Here is a 19,314-nt window from a genome sequence, read left to right as displayed (position 1 = left end):
TAAACACAACATTAGCCTGAGCTGTGTGAACCTGATGAAGTGTCAGATTAGACTTTAACAATTCCTGTTGATGTTTGACTGAGATCCATTTATCCAACAGCAGAGGCGCCTGCAGAGAAAGCAGGAGCTGAAGATACAGAGAGCACCGTGAGCAAAGACGAGGGGCAACTCGGTACGCCTCCAGACGCTGAGCTGCTGCCTCTTTTCTGCTGCTCGTGCTTCCTTTTGTTTCCCCAGCATCGTTAAAAGAATAGCAGGACATTTTGAGAAATACACTTACTCGATGAGATGTGCAGCTACAGCTGTTAGTTTAGCTTAGCTTAGCATGAGACTCCACTTGTTTACGTGGGTTATGTATGTAGTGGAAGCAGGAGGCCCCCTGACATGTCCTGTAACACTCAGAGTTATTTATTAAAAGAAGGTTTTCTCATGTGAACTACAATTCAATTCAGTTTTATTTATATAGCACCAAATCACAACAACAGTCGCCTCAAGGCGCTTTATATTGTAAGGTAGACCCTAAAATAATACATTCAGAGACCCCCTATGACAAGCACTTTGGTGACAGTGGGAAGGAAAAACTCCCTTTTAACAGGAAGAAACCTCCGGCTGAACCAGGCTTAGGGAGGGGCGGGGCCATCTGCCGGTTGAGACTACAGAAGAGGTCGACTTCATTCACATTTGAAATGCTCACAAAATTTGAGGTTGAGTGCATGCAGGAGACCAAAGTTGGTATCCCATTTTGGGAAGAGGAAGAAAAAGGAAAATTCCATCGGAAATAGATACCAAATTGAAAATTCGGGGAGTTCTAATGAATTTATTAGTGGACTGACCTTCTGTCTCCACAGATATGCATTAAGAGACACGGCAGTAAAGCAAAGTTAAAATTATATGATTTTGCATCTATAACTATCATGTCAGCTAGTTGTCTCTGTTACCCATTATAACATAGCTCATTATATGCTAAGCTGGTTGACTGTAGCTAATATTGTCTTTATTTTGCGTGTACAGACGTGAGAACAGTGTTAGTGTTTCAGCCCGTTCTTCCCAGACCATTAAACACTCTGGTTATTCTCAGAAATTCCTCCAATGTTGTTAAGATTGTTGCAAGCTTCACTTTTTTCTGTGGATTTTGTTGTTCATATCCATTTTCTTTCGCTTTCACACATTGTTTGGTTAGTTGGTTAGTTTTAGGCACAAAAACTACTTGGTGAGGTTTAGAGAAGGGTAATGATTTTGGATAAAAGTCGCCCTGCTCAACCCTGCACGCTGTAAAATGATATAAAAGCTGATGGTGAGTCGTCACTGATGCCAGAGGAACCTTTATGACTTCTTATTCTTAGATAACTCTCACAGAAGAAAGTTGATAAGTGTATTTTTCAAAGTGACCAAAGCTTCCTGCTGCTGCTCTGTATGTTTGTGCGTTTCTTTCAGCATCTTCACTGGAAAACAGAGTTTCTGGGTTTCTGTTTTGGCTTTGCTTTTTTCTTCCAATGCTTACTTTCAGACGGTTATATATGCGGCCCCTTCCAGAACTGCAACATGATCGTAAGCAGGCTCGAGAGGCAAACATGTCCCCCTTTTTTTAAACAAAAAGATGGTTACATCCTGGCTATTTCAGAATGAAAGGAACGTCCAGACCACAGGCAGATTTAAGAGTCCTGTGATCTGTTAAACAGATGCACGGTTGCGGGGAAAGCCAGGGTAATGTTAAAAACAGCTCAAGTACCACACAGAGCAGCGTTCAGTGTGGTACTGCTGCACGAAGCAAGAAAATAAAAGCCTGCTTATCCATCTTTATGATTTTGAATGATGTCTTTATCTAACCTGTATTTGCTGTGGGCTTTCTGCTTTGACTGAAGACATGCTGTATGCAAGCTTTTATTGATTCGTTTGCACCGGGTGGGTGTATTAATCACACACGAGTGACAGAGAGCCATTACTGACTGAGCTCTCTATCTTTTCCATCTGTCTCATTATGTTCCATCAGCAGCAGGAGCGTCTTCAACAGGTAGGCTGTTGTATGTTTTATTGATTGCACGTAGACAGTATTTATTTACTGCAGGAGATAGATATGAATGAGCCTAGGTGCAGTGAAAGCAACCTCAGAGAGGAAGCAGCTGATCACTCTGTTGTGTTTTAGTATGTTCCATATAGTGTTAAATTAAACGGATCCTCTATTCTATACAGTTGTTGTCAGAAGTTTACAGACACGCATGAATATTGTGGTAATTTTGGGCTTTTAATGATTCCTTCAAACTGTTTTTTCTCCAGGGTTCAATGATTGTGCAACATACATCTTTGTTGACTTTAAAAAACAAAAACAAATAAAGTTTTTTTGATTTTCTCTAAGCCACACATGGTCAAAATGATGGGTTCACTCCCACTAATATCAGTTTAAAAGTCCCTTAGCGAGTTGCAACTCGGCCGGATGTTTTTTGTATCCATCAACAAGCCTGTTGGCATAATTCTGTCTGGACATTTGCCCGCTGTTCATGGCAGAATCAGTGGAATTAATTTAAAGTGGTTGGTTTCCTGGCACATACTCGACTTTTAATCGTAATCCACAAATTTTCACATCAAAGCGTCGAGGTCGGTGCTTTGGGGAGGCCATTAGTTTCTACATGTATAGTCTTTATTGTAGGGTTTTTACCTTACAGTATAAATCACCTTGAGACAACCTTGTTTGTGATTTGGTGCTATATAAATACAATTGAACTGAATAGTCCTTCTTCTTCATTATTCCATCCACTTTGTTTGATGGCACCACCACCATGACAGACCTGACCCACATGACTCACCTGTGCTCCAAACATCATGGTGACCAAACAATCTTTGTCTCGCCTGGTCATCAGGCTTTTCTCCAGAAGGCATTTGGCTTGTCCGTAAAGGGGAAGTCTCAAATTTCAGTCAAGCTTGAAGGTGTTGGTGTTGGAGCATTGGATTTTGGATTTTTGGAGGGCTTTCTTGTTTTGGCATCTTCTCAATCCCTGAAGATGTAAACCTTGCTTCACTGTGATCAGCCATGCTGGTGTTCAGGCAGTTTCATGGCAGGCTTGAGCCTTGGTGGTTGTTCCTGAACATCCTAACCGGTTTACTCTCATCTGACGATGACAGTTTGGGTCTTCCTCGGCAAAGCAGTGACAGAATAACTTTTACTTTCATGCAGTTGTTCAAACTGCTGATCTTAAAACTGCAGTTTTTTAGAAATGGCTCCAAGGACCTTTCTAACTTCCAAATGCTGCAAAGAAGAACTACCAGCTCTAATCAATCACAGTCACTAATGAGAAGTTAATGGACCTCTGCTTTGCCAAGTTAGAACCTTCAACACCATTAATTCAAAGATTTAAGTGGATGTATGTATATATCTGAGCCTGTGTCTACAATTTCATATTTTTAATATATTCAAACTCGTGTTACCCAAGTCCTTAAACATGTATGTTGTACAATCATTCCACCTCTGGAAAAAAAACAGTTCAAGGAAATAATTATAAGGCTGAAATCACCACAGCATCCATGTCTGCATATGTAAACCTCTGACCACAGTTTCTGATTTTCCTGCTACTATATTAAAGAGTCTGGAGTTTTCCACCTGAATTCAGATGTAATCAGTCACTTCAGTTTATTTAAATGGTAAAACACGCACATCTTTAAAATTTCTGCATCAGTTTCCTTTAATGATGCGTTTATGGATTAAAGGTTAAAAACACCACCTTCTCCTTTCAGCTGATTCCCGTAAGGGTCGGCAGATCATCCGCCTCCATCTAAACCTTACACCAAGCATCATTTAAAAGTTCAAAACAACAAACTTGCGCAATATGTAAATATAATAATTTAGTACAAGTTATTATTTTTTCATTATTTTATTTTTAGAGTATTTCTATAGTTTTAAAACGGCACTAACCCTCACCCATAACGGTAACAATAAGAAACAATAAAGCACTTTTTTATAATTATTATTCAGTTTTTACATTTTTTGTATTTTCTATTTTTTTTTTTTAGATTTCAGCATCTGCAGTTTTCAATTCGAGATTCCTGGAATTGAACATTATTTTCAGTTTAAAGGGAAAATGTGTTATAATGAATAGTTTTTCTAATATTGACCGTTTGACCAGATACTGTAAACGTAGTCCTGACACGTCGGTGTACACGGATAGCCTCCGTATTGCATCAAAGTCGAAGGAATTTATGACGTTTTTGGCTAATTCAGCTGAAGGACTGATGACCTCGTGCCACGGCAAGGTGTCCAGTTTCTTCTAGGCTCAGAGTATTCGTCACGAAACTTGCGCACAGTGATCGCCTCGTGCGTCTTCCCTCAAACTGTCCTCGGGCTCAAGGTCACTGTGAAGGTTGACCGACTGGTGGAGGCAGAAATAAATATTTATTCCTTTCTTCACAACCGTGGCTCAGTGTGTTGGATGCAGTGCAGGCAACTAAAGAAAAATCAAACTAGAAAAAGAAAAATGACAAATCTTCAACTTAAACATGATCCTGTAAATGAAACTGAATAGAAACAGCTCTGCACTAGGGCTAAACCTGCTTTAACAACGGTCCCTGATAATAAAGACTCTGTGGTCCGCTCTGCATCATGACCTGGCATCCCTGAATCCAGTGGCTCATACTACTACTTAAAATAACAATTAAATATAAATCAAATAAGTTAATTGATAATTCTATATGTTTAAGGAAAAATAAATTTATTGATTAATAATACATGTATTTAACTACATAACTGTTCAAGGTTTTTATCATTTAATGTCAGAATGTGGAAATTTGCTTCTTTGTGTGATCATTTAATTATTCGTTTTTGCATAACTGTACGATATTAATGTCCAAATATATTCTTGTGAAACACTCCAGACTCGTGTGTGTACTTAGAGGTCCGTTGCGGGGTGGGATACGTTATTTTTGCACTGCTAGAGTCGGCTCAGAAAGGCTTTACATCACATTTTAATCACGTATCTGTAACAGCATAAATCACTGGTCTGTGTGTCGTGTTCACTGGAATGCATCATCTCTCCGTCTGACACCCAACTGTGATGCATTATTTTTTATTTTGTTTTCATGTGAACTCACACTTTTCCACCTTTAATCACTTCTGGGTTTGTTGTGTTGCATCATCACCGCTCACAGCTCTCTGAGTGTCTGGTGTTTGTTCTGGGTAATCAAACAGTCTTTTATTTTCCTTCATCACTTCTCCACTTTCTTTTTTTTTTGTTTCATTGGGGAGATGGATAACAAGTGCTGCTGTGAATGTCACCATTAATCTGCTTTCCAAACAAATTAGCGAGGCCTGGTTCTGGAGTCCGTGGTGAGTTTGGATTTGCAGAGTCCGATCTGCACGGAGACGCTGGGAAGGGCGTTGACTTCATGGGAGCTTCCTGCTCTCTGGACCCAGGAAGCAAAGCAGTAGGAGAGTGTGGGAAGAGGCTAAGTGAGTCTTCGTGGGTCTCTGAAGACCTCAGCTGCGGGGCAGAGATTAAACGGGACATGCAGGCCAGCAGGGGGAGCCCTGAGTGGGCGGGAGCTGCAGATCCTCAGAGGGCCATCAGTCTCGACGCCTCCGAGTGCCTCAGTGAAATGAGCAACCTCTCTGGAATGTCTTTAGTCCGCAGCACAGCTTTGGAGGATTTGACATCCATTGGGGACAGAAACTTGTGTGTTCCTCAGGGCGAGGAGCTCATTTCCGAAGAAACAAACGATGGACTGACTGCTGAAGGAGCAGCTCCGAAGCCCCTCGGTGACTCCGGAAGCAAAAATATCACATCAGAAACACCCCGGGCTCCTCATACGCAAAGTGCGCTCCAGTCTAGCTCCGATTCTCATTGTGAAGACCTTTCCAAGAAGCAGCGCCTTTTTAACAAATTGCCATCTGACACGGCAGCTGAAAACAGCGGTGACTCATCGTTACATACAGCCAGCTATTCAAAGCCTGACATTTCTAATGACTCAGAGATGAGGAGCGGTGTGGCTCAGACCACCGGCACCGCCGAGCTCCAGAAAACGCCCCCCCAAAGCACCCGAGCCAGAAAGTCTTTGGTGCCGGTCGCTGTTTTCAAAGGTCTGTGTGCTGTCATGTTCACCAGTTCAGAACCAGTCCTCTTCAGTTCACTCCTTCCACTCCTTTGATTTCCAACGCAGCTTCTGCTCTGTGTTATGCAGCACTCTCCCTCCGAAGTGTTTCTATGGACGTTAACTTTGACCCGAGGAGAAGCTTGTCGTCCTCCCTCCCCCCACTTTAGCTTTTTTCTTTCATCTCTCCATCTCTGCTCACTTTGCTGGTTATGCAGCCCTAAAAAAAAGCCACCTTTTTGTTTTATGTGTTTTCTTGCATGCTGCATACCCAACATCACTCATTTCACTTTCCATGAGAATGCATTCTGGCACGCTCATGGAAGCAAAAGTCTTAACTTATTGCACTTGGGTGGATATGAAAAAAATAATATAGATATTAAGCTTTTAAAAAAAGGTGCCAAAAGCTAAAGTTTGCTTCTATTTCTTTTCTATAGCTCAAGGAGTGATGGATAACGGAGATAAGGTACGTCACCAACGGCATTTTTTAGGTTCAGTCGCTCATTTCTTTACGGCTTTTAGTTGTTGTGAAATATTCTGGTTTATTAAAACCTTTGGTTTTATTTTCTTTAGTTAACAAACACGACATATTATTACCCATGTCTATCACATATATTCAGCATTTAACTGAACTCCTTCCAGCGACAGTGTTGAGCTCTCAGTAATTACTGTTTTATTATCAGACTAAGAAAATACTGCAGTTTAGCTCAAACTGGAGCACAAACACTGCAAACTATAATATTTATATATTATATAATCCCATCAAAATGCTGCAAAAGCACCAATATCAAAAACCTGCTGGACTCCAATTAGTGGAGGTGATTCGTAATAAGCAGCTAGCAGCTACACCTGCTTGTGTTGGACATTTTAACATGCAAGTCTATGGAGATTCACTCACATTTGGAGCAAGTCTCAAGTGGCCACAGGAGGAATTGCAGTTTTTAGGCACTGGCCTCATTTCCCAGGATGATGCCTCTCGACTTGAACCAACGACTCTATAAAAGCTGGTTCATGCACCTGCCTGATTTGCCCAATAGCACACCCCCTTGAACTTCCAAGTATAATAATAAGAATAAATTGGATTGGACGCCCTATTTAAACAGCAGGGAGGTGGGGCTTCTGTGCCTGAGATGACCATATTAGGACTATCCCCTCTCTTGGCACTACACGTGTTTGTGTAAAAACAAGATCCAAGTTATAATAAACCAGAACATTTTATTCATGTCATAAAAAAAATCCTTTATTTTTATCATCTTTCAGTTATTTTTAATCATTCTTTTATTTTGTGGTCATTGTCATTGGACCTTTTGTTTTTCATTCATTTCTTCCTCTTCATGAAAAAGACTCAAACTGCCACCACACCGACCTCTTCCCCTCAAAGACCGTCCATAACCGCCAAGGGCGCCAAATCACCCGCATCCTCCCGAAATGGCCACAGCTCGATCCCCATTAAAGTCAGCAGCACAGGGCCCAGGCAGCCTGGAGTAAGTACAGGTCTGAATGCAGCTTAGAGCTCAGACGTGAGCCGACTGACTCGCTTAGTTTTCTTCACACTCGCTGACTGAATCTTGTTTGAAACAGTCAAAGAAAAACATGGACTGGAACCTGATTCCTCCCTCTATTATCACCAAACATTATATGAAGAAACGACTCATCAATTCCTCACTGATTAGTGTGCAATGTTACTGCATTCAACCATCTCCAAGACGTCTCTTTGCTGGAAACTAAAATAGTGTTGTGGTGACTTTCAGAGCGGTGCGAAGTCTCAGACTCCAGGGGCCAAAACTTCTGCCAGAACTGCAGCTCAACCAGGTACGAGCCGAGGACTTTGTGCTAAACTCAACTTTTATTTTACTGATTTTAGTATGGAAGCCTAAAGCGGACTGTATTAGCCATATGATTTAAACCTGAAACACGCTCATTTTTACAGCAAATGGGTTTGGCTGTAAATTTACTTTTAGTTTGCAGACTGTGATTGCCCTTTTCAGTTAAATATTTCGGTAATTTCTTTATGCAGAGAGTCAATATTCACAGTGTTGACCCTTCTTATTCACACCTTCTGTAATTCTCTGCTGGATATCAGCTTCTGGGCCAAATCCTGATTGATCGAGATCCATCCATCTGGAAAATATGTGTTCGCCGACTGGCTGGGAGTGGTTGTTAGAGGTTCCTAGTGGTAGTTGCTTTGGTTGCTTGCAGATTGCTGCAGTCACTTGTAGTCCCTGATAGACACCGAGCTGTCTGCAACGCAGGCTGTAGTGCTTGTGCCTCACCATCTCAGAAGGTACAAGCAGGTTGTAAGTACCTCACAACTCCCTGCAACCTCCAGCAACCACATGCAAACCAGCTGGTAGAGGTCGCTGACCAGTCTCTGTGTGACTGGATCTGTGGTTAGGAAACTGCCCACATCTAACCAAGAATCAGTGGACTCTTTGCATAAATGTGATTTATGTACCAGTAGAAATGTCATTATTCTTTACTAAATCACAGAAACAGGCATGAAATAATCTCCCCCCAAAATCCAAAAGCAACAAAGTGAATGAAAAACAGAAATTGTGTCGGTGGCTAAACAGCTGTGCAGAGAAACTCTTCAAAGAAAGAATGGCGCCTAACGGGTAAAATAATGATTTAGTCTGCTCTTAAAGCTCATTTTTAAATTTTTACTTTAATATAGGCTTCCGTATTTTTGGAGTACGCGGTAATGATGTGTTATATTTTCTGTGATCTAGCTCGTGCCGACAAATCCCTCACTCCAAAAAATGAAAAAGGTAAAAAAATCAAATCAAATAAAGCAAATGATTAGAAATCGCTTCCAGCCTTGCATGGCCACAATAACACGGTCTGATCCGTGTTTCTGGATCAGACTCGGTCAGCTTTTAGCCAGTAGAGCTCCTAGTATGCTTTATTTTTTATTATTTTTTAATGATTTCTTCTACATGCATGACTCATCACACTCCTCCTAACTTATAATTTCTCTGGATCCTCTAGATGCCAGGAGTGGACAGAGCAGCCCCGGCACTCCCAAATCCCCCGGTAGCCAATCAAATTCTGCAAAGTCAGGGGCCGATGCCAACAAAGTGAAGAAGGTGGCTGTGGTTCGCTCCACCCCCAAATCCCCGGGCTCGCTGAAGAGTCGTCCACCGGCTCCTCTGGCCGCCGCGGCGCCGCTGCCAGACCTGAAGAACGTCAGGTCCAAGATCGGCTCCACAGAAAACATCAAGCATCAGCCCGGAGGGGGAAAGGTAACCCGGGAAATACTCTGAATACACCCCCTCACAGAACACTGCCCACTGAGTTTGCAGATCAGAGTTTTAACAGTCACGTGACCGAGTGGAGTCGTCTACGATCCAGGCGTATATTTCTATGTGCCATTGTGGGTTTTTAATCATAAAACCTTTTCCTGCCACAAATGTGTCCCTCTGTTTCTGCAGCGTTTCATTTTGGCCTATTGGTGAATCGCGGATAGCCACAAAGCTGTTTTTAACATCATTTCTTCCTCTTTTAATCGCTGCATTGTGATTAAACGTGATGTTTTGCAGTGAACCGTGGCTAACAGACCGAGAGCCTCGAGAGTCGTTCCAGTTATAAAAACGATCAAATCTGAGACAAAGTTCCTCAGAATCAGCTGATATTTCTGCACAATAACGTGATGAGACCAGGCAGGAAGTTCAGGTTTTGTCCAGGTTTCAGGTCTGAGAAGCACCTCTTAAAAACTGCAAATCAGTTTTGTGTAACATCTGATGACCCCACTCGGTCATTTTACATGCTTGAGTTTTAATACCAACACAGAAGGCCCTGAACCCTTTGTTGTTCCTTCCACCTACCATTTCCCTGTCATGTCTGTTTCCAGAGTGGATTTGCTCATTTAGTTTTTTACTTGCTCCATTGTTACTTTTATTATTACATATAGGGCATTATTTCAGGGGCCGGCAGATATGAAGAGAATGAAGAGCACACAGATTAACTAGTTAGTTTAACTTGAAGAGAAGAGCACAGACAGGTGAGGGAGACAGGTGTAACAGTGAAGATGTAAGGAGGATGTAGTGAAGGTAAGTGGGAAAAGAGGATGCTGGGATGTGTGGTGACCCTAAAAAGAGGAACCGAAAGAAGAAGACTAGATGATGACTATTTGTCAGGGTGAGATTTCAGAAGTTCAGGTGTTACTATACAAACACAAGTCAGGCAGCTGACTCACAATAATCCGCACACCTCAGGTCTCAACAGACAAATACACTAAAGATTATTTTAATCAAGTTAGTTTTGATAAGGACACAATGTAACTTTTTTTTAAAAATAGATCTTTTATTATTATTGTTATTTTTTTTATTTCAATATTATTTAGCTCTAATCTTCCCGGGGCAGCCGTGTCTCTAAGAAATGTTTGTGGAAGTAAAACTCCAGTCTGCAGCTCAGTGTGTTGAGTGTAGTCTGCAGTGTAATGTCGGTGTGTGTGTGTGTGTGTGACGCTAGAGGTTTATTTTAGCTAAAGCCATGCAGGTCGTTGGTCTAATTTTATTCAGGGTGCAGTCACGTGTCCGATGTTTTACTGATGAAACTCAAAAGTATCACGTGTTGTGATATTTATGGATCAAAATAAGTAATTCAGCTCCATTCAGAGTTCAAACTAGAAAGTTTTTATTCTGGTAGATGATAGAAGAGCTGAAAAATCGGTCTTTGGTTCCTGCCAGTGTTGGACAAGTAAAGAAATGAGAAGAAGTGAAGACCAATGCACACTTTGAATTATCGACTCTCACCAACCCCGCATGCGGTCACACTCCCGCACGAGTTTCTTCCCACTTCTTTAATCAAATCAAGCCATCGTCTAAACTCTAAATCTAAAAGCTGACATTTTCACTTTTCCAGGTACAAATCCTTGATCAGAAGTTGGACTTTAGTAATGTGCTGTCTAAGTGTGGCTCCAAAGACAATATCAAACATGTACCCGGTGGCGGCAATGTGAGTAACTGGGGGATGAACTCAACTCCAGACTCTTGAGTATCTCTGCAGTTATGACCATCAGAAACTAACTCCTGGTAAAAGCAAAGTGCTCTCCTCTAATGATCTGATCAGAAGGTGGACTGGATGTGGAAACACAATCTGCTCAATAATACGTAATTGGCATGGACTGCATATAAAAGATGGATGTAGCCACTGTGGCATCACTCACCCTGGTAGGCTGAGTCCCGTTTAACAGCTTGCAGCTGTTTGTTTTGGTCTTTGACGCCTTAGTTTTGGCTGAGAAACTGCGGTATGCAACGCAGCAGCGTCTTCCAGATCACAGGGAAGGACAGCCCTAGACGTAGCCACCAGTATAATCACGAGCTTTCTCTTCCAGTAACCGCTACTGGACTTTGTTGACAGTCCCAGAGGTATATGGTGCTGCACTGGAAACCACCTTTTTATTGCTTTGGCCATTAACAGATTGTCACCCGTAGTTAGCATGAAAGACGGCAACTTGTCTGCACCAACCAGAAATGTTTTACCTTCAGAGTAAAAGTTGTCCTGCTGCTGCAACCAGCGCGTTTCAAAAGGCACAACTTTTATTTTGAAACGGTTTGTGATGCAATTTTTCAAGTTTAGCGATGGCTCCACAAACAGACAAGTTGGCTTCTACTGTGCAAACTGTGGGTGACTGCGGCGGTCTGCTAGCAACTAAAGCAATAACAAGGAGGTTGTGGGTGCAGAACCTTTTTTGCATCAGCCAGCAACCAGTTGGTGAATACACAGTTTTCTGTAACAACCAGGTGGTTGCCGGGTGGTTGCCAACTAGTCTCTACGCCTGTAAGACAGACCTAACAGACCAATCAGACTGCATTAGCAGACTGACGATGCTTTATGGCAAAATAAGCTCAAATCTAAGAAAAAATAAAAATAACACAAAAAAAATACGAAAAATAGTCGTTGAGTCCATTCAGTCGTAAGAATTGAGTTGCTACCACGTGATTGGCTAATTAGTTATTGCATTATGAGCAGAAGGACAGGTGTACCTAACAAAAACTGCTTTTGGCTACTACAGGAGTCGCCCTCTGCTGGACACAGAAAGAATGCAGGTTTAATTCAGCTCACTGTTCAGACCCAGAAGCTACGTCCATCATTTATATACAGTCTATGCACATAAGACTGAAGTTTTTATACGATTTTAATTCTTTCACTGAAAACTGGTGATGTACTGAGCTAAAGCTGGCATCTTTAACATTAAACTGATTATTGATTTGCTTTTAACACAGAAAAAAAAACACTGTTATATTGATCTGATATTTAACAAATAGCTCTGTCTCTCCCAGTTAACATTAACACAGCTAGAGCCTCCTCGAGTTGGTAATGTTAACAAATTTGAGCAATTTTTAAAAAAAAATTAATAAAATTTTTAGTATTTCTTTTTCATTTAAGTAATTTTGTGAGTGCAGCGTATTTCCTTAGTTGCTTTTTGTTTTTTATTCATGTTTCTGTTTCTAAAGAGATTTTTTTTTACACTTAATTAAGTTTTAATTAACTTTAATATCCCTGCTAAAACATCTGTTTGAAACTCTGCAGCTGCATTAAAACATCGCTATTTTTGCAATCTGCTCCACTAAAGTCGTCAGAAAACTGACGACTTCCTCGAAACGTGACAAATATGCAGAGTTACAGATGGCAGCTTTAACGCCGAGATCTCTTTCACCATCTCACTTCCTCCTTTCGGGCTGATTCTCTCCCCCCAGCTGTTCTCCTTTTATTTCCTGAAGAATTTACTTGTTTTCTGTCTTGTTGCAGGTCAAAATCCTCGAGAAGAAGCTGGACTTAAGTAACGTCCAAGCTCGCTGCGGTTCTAAAGACAACCTAAAGCACACGCCTGGTGGAGGCAAGGTGAGAGAGACTGTAGCTTTAAAAGAAGTCCCACTAATTCCACAAAGGCACAAGCAAAGGGATTATTCACAAAGCCTGTTGCATCATTTACAAGTGCAGTTCAGCTTGTTTTACAAAAAAAAAAAAGCAACTTCCTGTCATTACGGTAGCGCCATTCTATGAAAATCAGCAGGTACCTCACACCTGACCTCATCAGAATCAACTGATTATGCACTGAAAATGTCACATGGACCCAAATACGCCAGGCTCCCCCTGCAGCCTCGCTGCTCTGTGACTCAAAGGGTTAACAGTCTCCCCCTCACCTGTGCACTTCTCCATCCAGACTGAAGGATTTCAGAGGTTTTCAGAGTCTGACGCGAATAAATCTACAACTTTATCAGTTCAAGTTCAAATTCAAGCACATCCTCTCAATAAAAAGAGGAAATGTTGAATCCATTTTTACAAATTCTGTAAAAAGAGCCGTCGTGGTAAATAATCTCGATCTTTTCCAAAGTACCTGTGATTATGATGCTAGAGATGGTGAGCGACATCCTCCACACCGTTACACCACCTCGTCCATCCTCAACCGTTCATGAGAGGCAGGATGGATCCGTGCTTTCGTGGGGTTTATGCCACATTCTGACCCCAACCATCTGAATGTCGCAGCAGAGACTTCGGTCTTTTCTCTTGTCTAATTACTGTCCATCTGCCTCAAGGTTGGACGTGTTGTGCATTTAGAGTTCTCTGTGAACCCACAGATGGATGTGTGGGGAAAAGATGAACAGATTCTCAAATACTCCGCTAGCACCAACAACCACACCATGTTCAAAGTCCCTTAAATCACCTTTATTCCCCCCCAGTCTGATGGCCTTTAGCGGGTCTTTCACCATGTCTACATGCCTCAATGCATCGGGTTGCTGTCATGTGATTGGTTTTACTTCCTCCCTGTCTCGTTATGTCGGATTAGTCCCAGCTGTGTTTCCCTCCTGTTTCCCATTCCCTTGTTACTCCCTTGTGTATTTAAGCCCTGTGTTGTCCTCTCTTTGCTGTGTGTTTCCTCCGTGCTCCTGGTTTTCTAGCCTCCCAGTGTTGACGGCTTAGTTTCCAGTTTCTATCTTCAAGTTTGGGTTTGTTTTCCGTTTATTTTATGGATTATTTTTCCCAGAAAATAAAGCTGCTGCTTTGAGTCCGGTTTTCCGTCTGAGAGTCGTTTGATTCTAACCGAGCCTGCCACACAGCATCAAACCATGACGGATACCTGCAGTGAGGAGCAGTTGAAGAAGATTTATCTAAAAAAGTATCTGATGAGTGTTTAATGTCATATTCTTGCATTTATAACTGGTGCTGTCATCTCTCTGTGTATTTATCGATCTCTAATGAAAAGTCTCAACCCTGTACGGTCAAAGTCATCACAGGATTACCTTCAACTTTTTTCTGATTGTTTCATTTTTTCCCCGATTGTCAAAAATGTGGAAAACAGTTAAGTGAAAATAAAATTAAAACCAGTTTTACTGCAGGTTAGAGTTGGAGTCATCTCCGATGATGACTTGGCCCTCAGAGGTCTAACTTGATGGTTGCCCCTGTACAGTTTGAAAACCTCTGAAATGCTTCACCTGATTGTAATGGCTTCGAAGCACCAGTGCGGCGATGTGGGGACATCTCCTCACGAGGGTTTCAGTCAGCTCTCACTCCCCCGAGCCTCAAACTCGTCCCTCCGACATCTAATCTTCCTCTCCAGTAATCGTCTTCATTCGCAGCTCTTTGCTTTCGCCGCCATAACTGTGTTTTTTTCACCCCCATGTATCAACTTTCCAGGTGCAAATTCTCGATAAGAAGTTGGACTTGAGCAGTGTGCAGTCCCGGTGTGGCTCCAAAGATAATATAAAACATGTACCCGGTGGTGGCAATGTGAGTAGAGGTGTGCTTCCACTGAACGCATCCTCAGAAAGGAGCACAGATCCTCCCGTCTGTGTCCAGCCCTTCTGACCTCCCAAACGCTGACCTGCCAACTTCTCCCATTAACAGTTTTACTGAACTCGTGAACAGATCTGAGCATTTCATACTAGAACAGCACTAAACCGCCCCCCCAGTGCTTTTCTTTCACTGGTTTAGATGCTCCGTAGTTTCTAAATCAGTCTTCTTAGTTTAGTGGATCTACCGTGTTATGCAATGCTCTGCGTCTCACGTAAGCCCGATAACTCTGAGTTTTTGCCCTCAAATCTGTCCCTGAAGCCACACGCATGAATCCTGTTTGTGGACGTTTTTATTTCCTAAAACCTTGATGTGAAGTGAACTAATTGTCCCCTCAAAGTGTCCCGATCGGGTAACAAAGAGCCCCGCTGTCCTCGGCTTCTCCACCAAACAGTGCCTGTTGTCATCCACGCTGAGGTGACCTCAGCTCGCAGAGAGACTGAGCGCTCTGTGTTTGCAGACAAACAGCCAAGAGTGACATCATCTATCCATGCATGGTGATGCATGGCTGCTGAAATCTGGCTTTTATCAGTTAGTGCAGAAGATGGTCGCTCGTTTTTCTGCACTGGGGTAAGGTCGCACCGCTCAGATTAAAACTTTGACTGTTAATCCAGTGTGTTAGTCAGTGCTGTTAATCTGTGTTTCCTTCCATAACCCGGTTCCAGAAAGCAGGTTTTTATAGTCAAGTCTGTCGTAAATGTAAGGAGAAAGACGGAAATCACAGATTTATTATTAATACATATTTAAAAAATGATTGGTCATCGTGCAACAAGTGAAACCTTAAATTTAAAGACTCCACACAATCCCCCATAAATCACCATCTGATTTCATTGACTGACTGAGTCGCTCTTATCTAAAAACAAAGGTGTTGATTCACTAAAAGCTCCCACGTTTAGAGACAGAGCTCCAACGCGACTTTAAAGTACGACTCAGAGACCGTTAAACCTGCTTTCAGGAACAGTTTCACTAACAGGCCGGTTTTATAGGATCAGTTCCTCTGTGGCTGCATGCAGGGCGACTTCAGAGCTGCTGACTCTGCTGGTCTGCATTCAAACTCTGTGCTGTTTTTTTCCTCTCAGATTCAAATCGTGCACAAGAAGATCGATCTGAGCAACGTTACATCTAAGTGTGGCTCGAAGGACAACATTCGTCACAAGCCGGGTAAAACATTATTCCAACTTTCTGCTTAATTTTAGGTGACGAGCTTTTGTGAACAGAGTACATAACGACAATATAATTATTAGTAGAAGTCTCCTCCACCTTCAGTGTAAATGCAATACCACACGTAGTAATTTATGTCCATGCCTCTGCTCTGAATACCTTGAAAAGCATTAACCTAAGAAGCTGGGGTGGAGGTGGGTTGCAAAGCGGCTTGGAGAGCCGAACGGCAAACACTCAGTCTGCCTTTTTTATTTTCGGATGGGTGGGAACAGTCAGCTGGTCCCTGCTTGAAGGTCTCAGGCAGCTGTGATTAGTTCAGTAAAACATTTTTTAATGATGGTTTTCTTAATATTAACAAAAACTGGTTAAACTTCTGTAGCTCTGATTGTTTGATTTTAAAAGCAGGAAATGTACTGATGCTGGTTCTTACACTAAGAACCAGTACAAGTTCTTCCACTTCTGTAATAATGGTGCTGCACTCAGATTATAATTTTTTTTTTTTAGGTGGTGGAAACATTGAGATCAAAAACGAGAAGCTGGAGTTTAAAGTTCAGTCCAAAGTGGGCTCTCTGGGCAACATCAGCCACATTCCTGGAGGCGGGCAGAAGAAGGTGAAGTGAAAATCCACCGACGCGCTCTCTGCAGGCTAAAAGCAAAACGCTCAGGGCACCGTGGCGCTTCGTCACAGTTCTGTATGGAGACCAATCCGTGCCAAGAAAAAAAATCGGAAAACAAACATTTTGATCTTCACTACATTCAAATTTCTACAAGCTTTTCCTCTTATTCCTCTTAAAAGTTAAACATCAGATTTTTTGTATTTATTTGTTTACTGCTAATGCAGTTTAAGAGTAAGATAAAAAAAAAATGAGACATAAAATTTGCAGCTAAAAACTTCAAAAGCATCATATTTACTAATGAAAAAATAAATAAATAAAAATTCTAGAAATGAAAGTACATAGACAATATACACATATAATTAAAATTCAATTTAAATTAACTAAAGTTTGGCACCATTTGGCCTCAAGCATGTTTCAGTGCTCGGCTCTCTTCTTCGGAAAACCAGCTTTCAGCTCTTCTGCGTCTCTGTGGGTGAAACACACTCAGCAACACAGAAACAGCAAAACTAAAACCAGCGAGAACATTTCAGCTGATCTCGAACAGCCACGCTGACGTTCGTGAGGGTGTCACACACACAGCAGCTTTTAGAGCTTTTTTTTTTCTTGGTTTTTCTGCTTTTTCCCTCCTTTGTTCAAGCTTCCATTTTCTTCATCCTGCTGATTTTCCCTTCATTTTAAAGTTTTCGCTGTCGTTCTTGTCAAATTTCACTGTTGTGACAGCGTTTCGGGGTCACTGGAACTAAAAGTTTACAGGGGAAAAAAGGCAATTTAAAGAGATAAAGTTAGCAAAATTTATGTGAAAAAACTGGCAATGTATGAGAAAAACAGTGAATAATTTAATAATAATAAATCTGTTTGTTTCTTTCTTGTAATTTTATCACAATTTTCTCATATATTCATCAGATTTTTCTAATAAATTTCACAGTTTTTCTAATTTTACCAATTTTCTCCTTTAAAATGTCTTTTTTATCTCAGAAATTTTGTCTTTTTCTTGTAAAATAATTTAAAATTCTTCAAACTTTAAAATTCTGATTATATTCTCTGAATTTGACTCCTCCCCCAAGCTCCTCCCATTTTTTATTTGTATTTTTTTTTTACTTTCAGCGGCCCTGAGACGCTGTGCTACATTTTCTCATCAATTGTTTTGCTTTATTTTATTTATTTTTCATTTCTGTTGAAACCATCACGTGTATTTTTGTTGCATGCCTTTTTATTTCCTTGCTGGGGCTCCTCTGTAGAGGGAGAAGGGGAAAGACGGAGAGGGGAGCACCTCAGACAGCCCCTCGGTCCTCTCCCCCGCTGTCACCCCCCCTCAGTCACCTCCGACTGTCCCTTCAGCACCCATCACACCCATCCTGACGAACCCTCTCATAAAGATTGAGGACTCTTGTAAGTACCTACAAGCTGCTTCATCTCAGACTCTCAGACATGAGACATGACGTGGATAGTGCTGATTATGAGTTTTCAGGATCTGAGGCCTGTGCTGTGAAGCTAACCTAACATATCAGTCAGGCCAAGAGGTCATTCACACAGCCAGAAACCTCCTGCAACCGCTCTGCAACCATCGACCGGAGGTGGCTCGCTGGTTGCAGACCGGTTTCCTTTAACATTTAAAGAAATATTATGAACATGGAAGCTGTAAACGTCTTTATTTCTGTTGCATGCATGCAAACAGTACCTCATGTGCACACAGTTTTGATGGTTTTGAGTAAACAGCTGAGGGCGAATCATAACGCAGGAAATTAAAAGATTACGTAGTGCAGGACTATCATTAGTCCTTAAAAATCAGAAAAATCCAGGCCATGGCTGATCTGATGTCTGACCTTCACCTCCGATCTCGCCACAGATTGAGAGCCACAAACTGAACTTCCGCGAGACAGCCAAGGCCCGCACTGACCACGGCGCCGAGATCGTCTCCTTGGAAGACTCCCCTCACCAGCTCAGCACCGTGTCCTCCTCTGGCAGCATCAACATGACCGACTCTCCACAGCTCTCCACGCTGGCTGACCAGGTGTCCGCCTCCCTGGCCAAACAAGGCTTGTGAACGCGCTCGCCGCACTCCCCGCCTCGACCGCACGACCACGTAGAGGAGTTGTGATGCCTTCCTCGTTACTTTCACAGGACTTTTATTTGATTTTTTTAGCTGCCCGTCACTGTTTATCCTCCACTAACCTTTGAATCTCGTCGAGGCGTTGCTATTAGAGGTCTTAAAAAAGAAAACAGATTAACCAGTAGGCCAACATGTATTGAATATCTCTCTGTGGTCTTTGATCTCTACACTTAATTTGAACCTTTTGTAAGTGTCCCTTTAAGAGTTAAAGCACCCCAGCAGAGCGAAATCCTCCCTCTGAGGATCTCCGTACATATCCCGCTAAATCGTCTAAGACTCGGTTTCCCGTCACATTGACTGTGAACCCTTTTAGAAGTGTATCTTATCAGCGTCACCTTTGACGGGTGTCCCCTGATTCTTTTTTTATTTATTTATTTTTTGATAAAAAAAAACAGAACCTTGAAGATGGAGGTTAATGCAGACTGTTTGTGGGACGGGGGTGGGGGTCCGTTTGCGCTAAAGCAGAGGGATCAGATACAGGGTCCGGTGAAGTGGGCGGAGGAACAGTTAGAAGAAAAAGTAGCAAATATTTCTCGTCAAGGCAGAAAAGAAAAAGCT

The 19,314-nt window shown here is 41.9% G+C and overlaps 1 protein-coding gene across 25 annotated transcripts in view; it reads left to right on the top strand.

Moving 5' to 3' along the window:
• Positions 1-18,861, top strand: part of mapta (microtubule-associated protein tau a) — a 33,679-nt gene extending 14,818 nt beyond the window's left edge. For 3 of the 25 annotated variants that reach the window (XM_040014318.1, XM_040014307.1, XM_040014308.1), the window contains 12 exons: positions 101-172; positions 1,991-2,011; positions 6,510-6,538; positions 7,416-7,556; positions 7,824-7,884; positions 9,061-9,314; positions 10,936-11,028; positions 12,826-12,918; positions 14,713-14,805; positions 15,948-16,029; positions 16,534-16,640; positions 18,493-18,861. In XM_040014318.1, coding sequence (XP_039870252.1) covers positions 101-172; positions 1,991-2,011; positions 6,510-6,538; positions 7,416-7,556; positions 7,824-7,884; positions 9,061-9,314; positions 10,936-11,028; positions 12,826-12,918; positions 14,713-14,805; positions 15,948-16,029; positions 16,534-16,640; positions 18,493-18,690 — 1,244 coding nt within the window. In that variant the 3' untranslated portion in view covers positions 18,691-18,861. Of the gene's footprint in view, positions 1-100; positions 173-1,990; positions 2,012-6,509; positions 6,539-7,415; positions 7,557-7,823; positions 7,885-9,060; positions 9,315-10,935; positions 11,029-12,825; positions 12,919-14,712; positions 14,806-15,947; positions 16,030-16,533; positions 16,641-17,884; positions 18,036-18,492 lie in introns of all 25 variants that reach the window. The other 22 variants (XM_040014321.1, XM_040014311.1, XM_040014320.1 and 19 more) reach the window with 15 other exon arrangements.
• The last annotated feature ends 453 nt before the right edge of the window (positions 18,862-19,314 follow it).

This window comes from Simochromis diagramma, unplaced genomic scaffold (genome assembly GCF_900408965.1).
Source record: "Simochromis diagramma unplaced genomic scaffold, fSimDia1.1 OVJJ01000669.1, whole genome shotgun sequence".
NCBI lineage: Eukaryota > Metazoa > Chordata > Actinopteri > Cichliformes > Cichlidae > Simochromis > Simochromis diagramma.
This window is presented reverse-complemented; position numbering and strand designations above follow the sequence as displayed.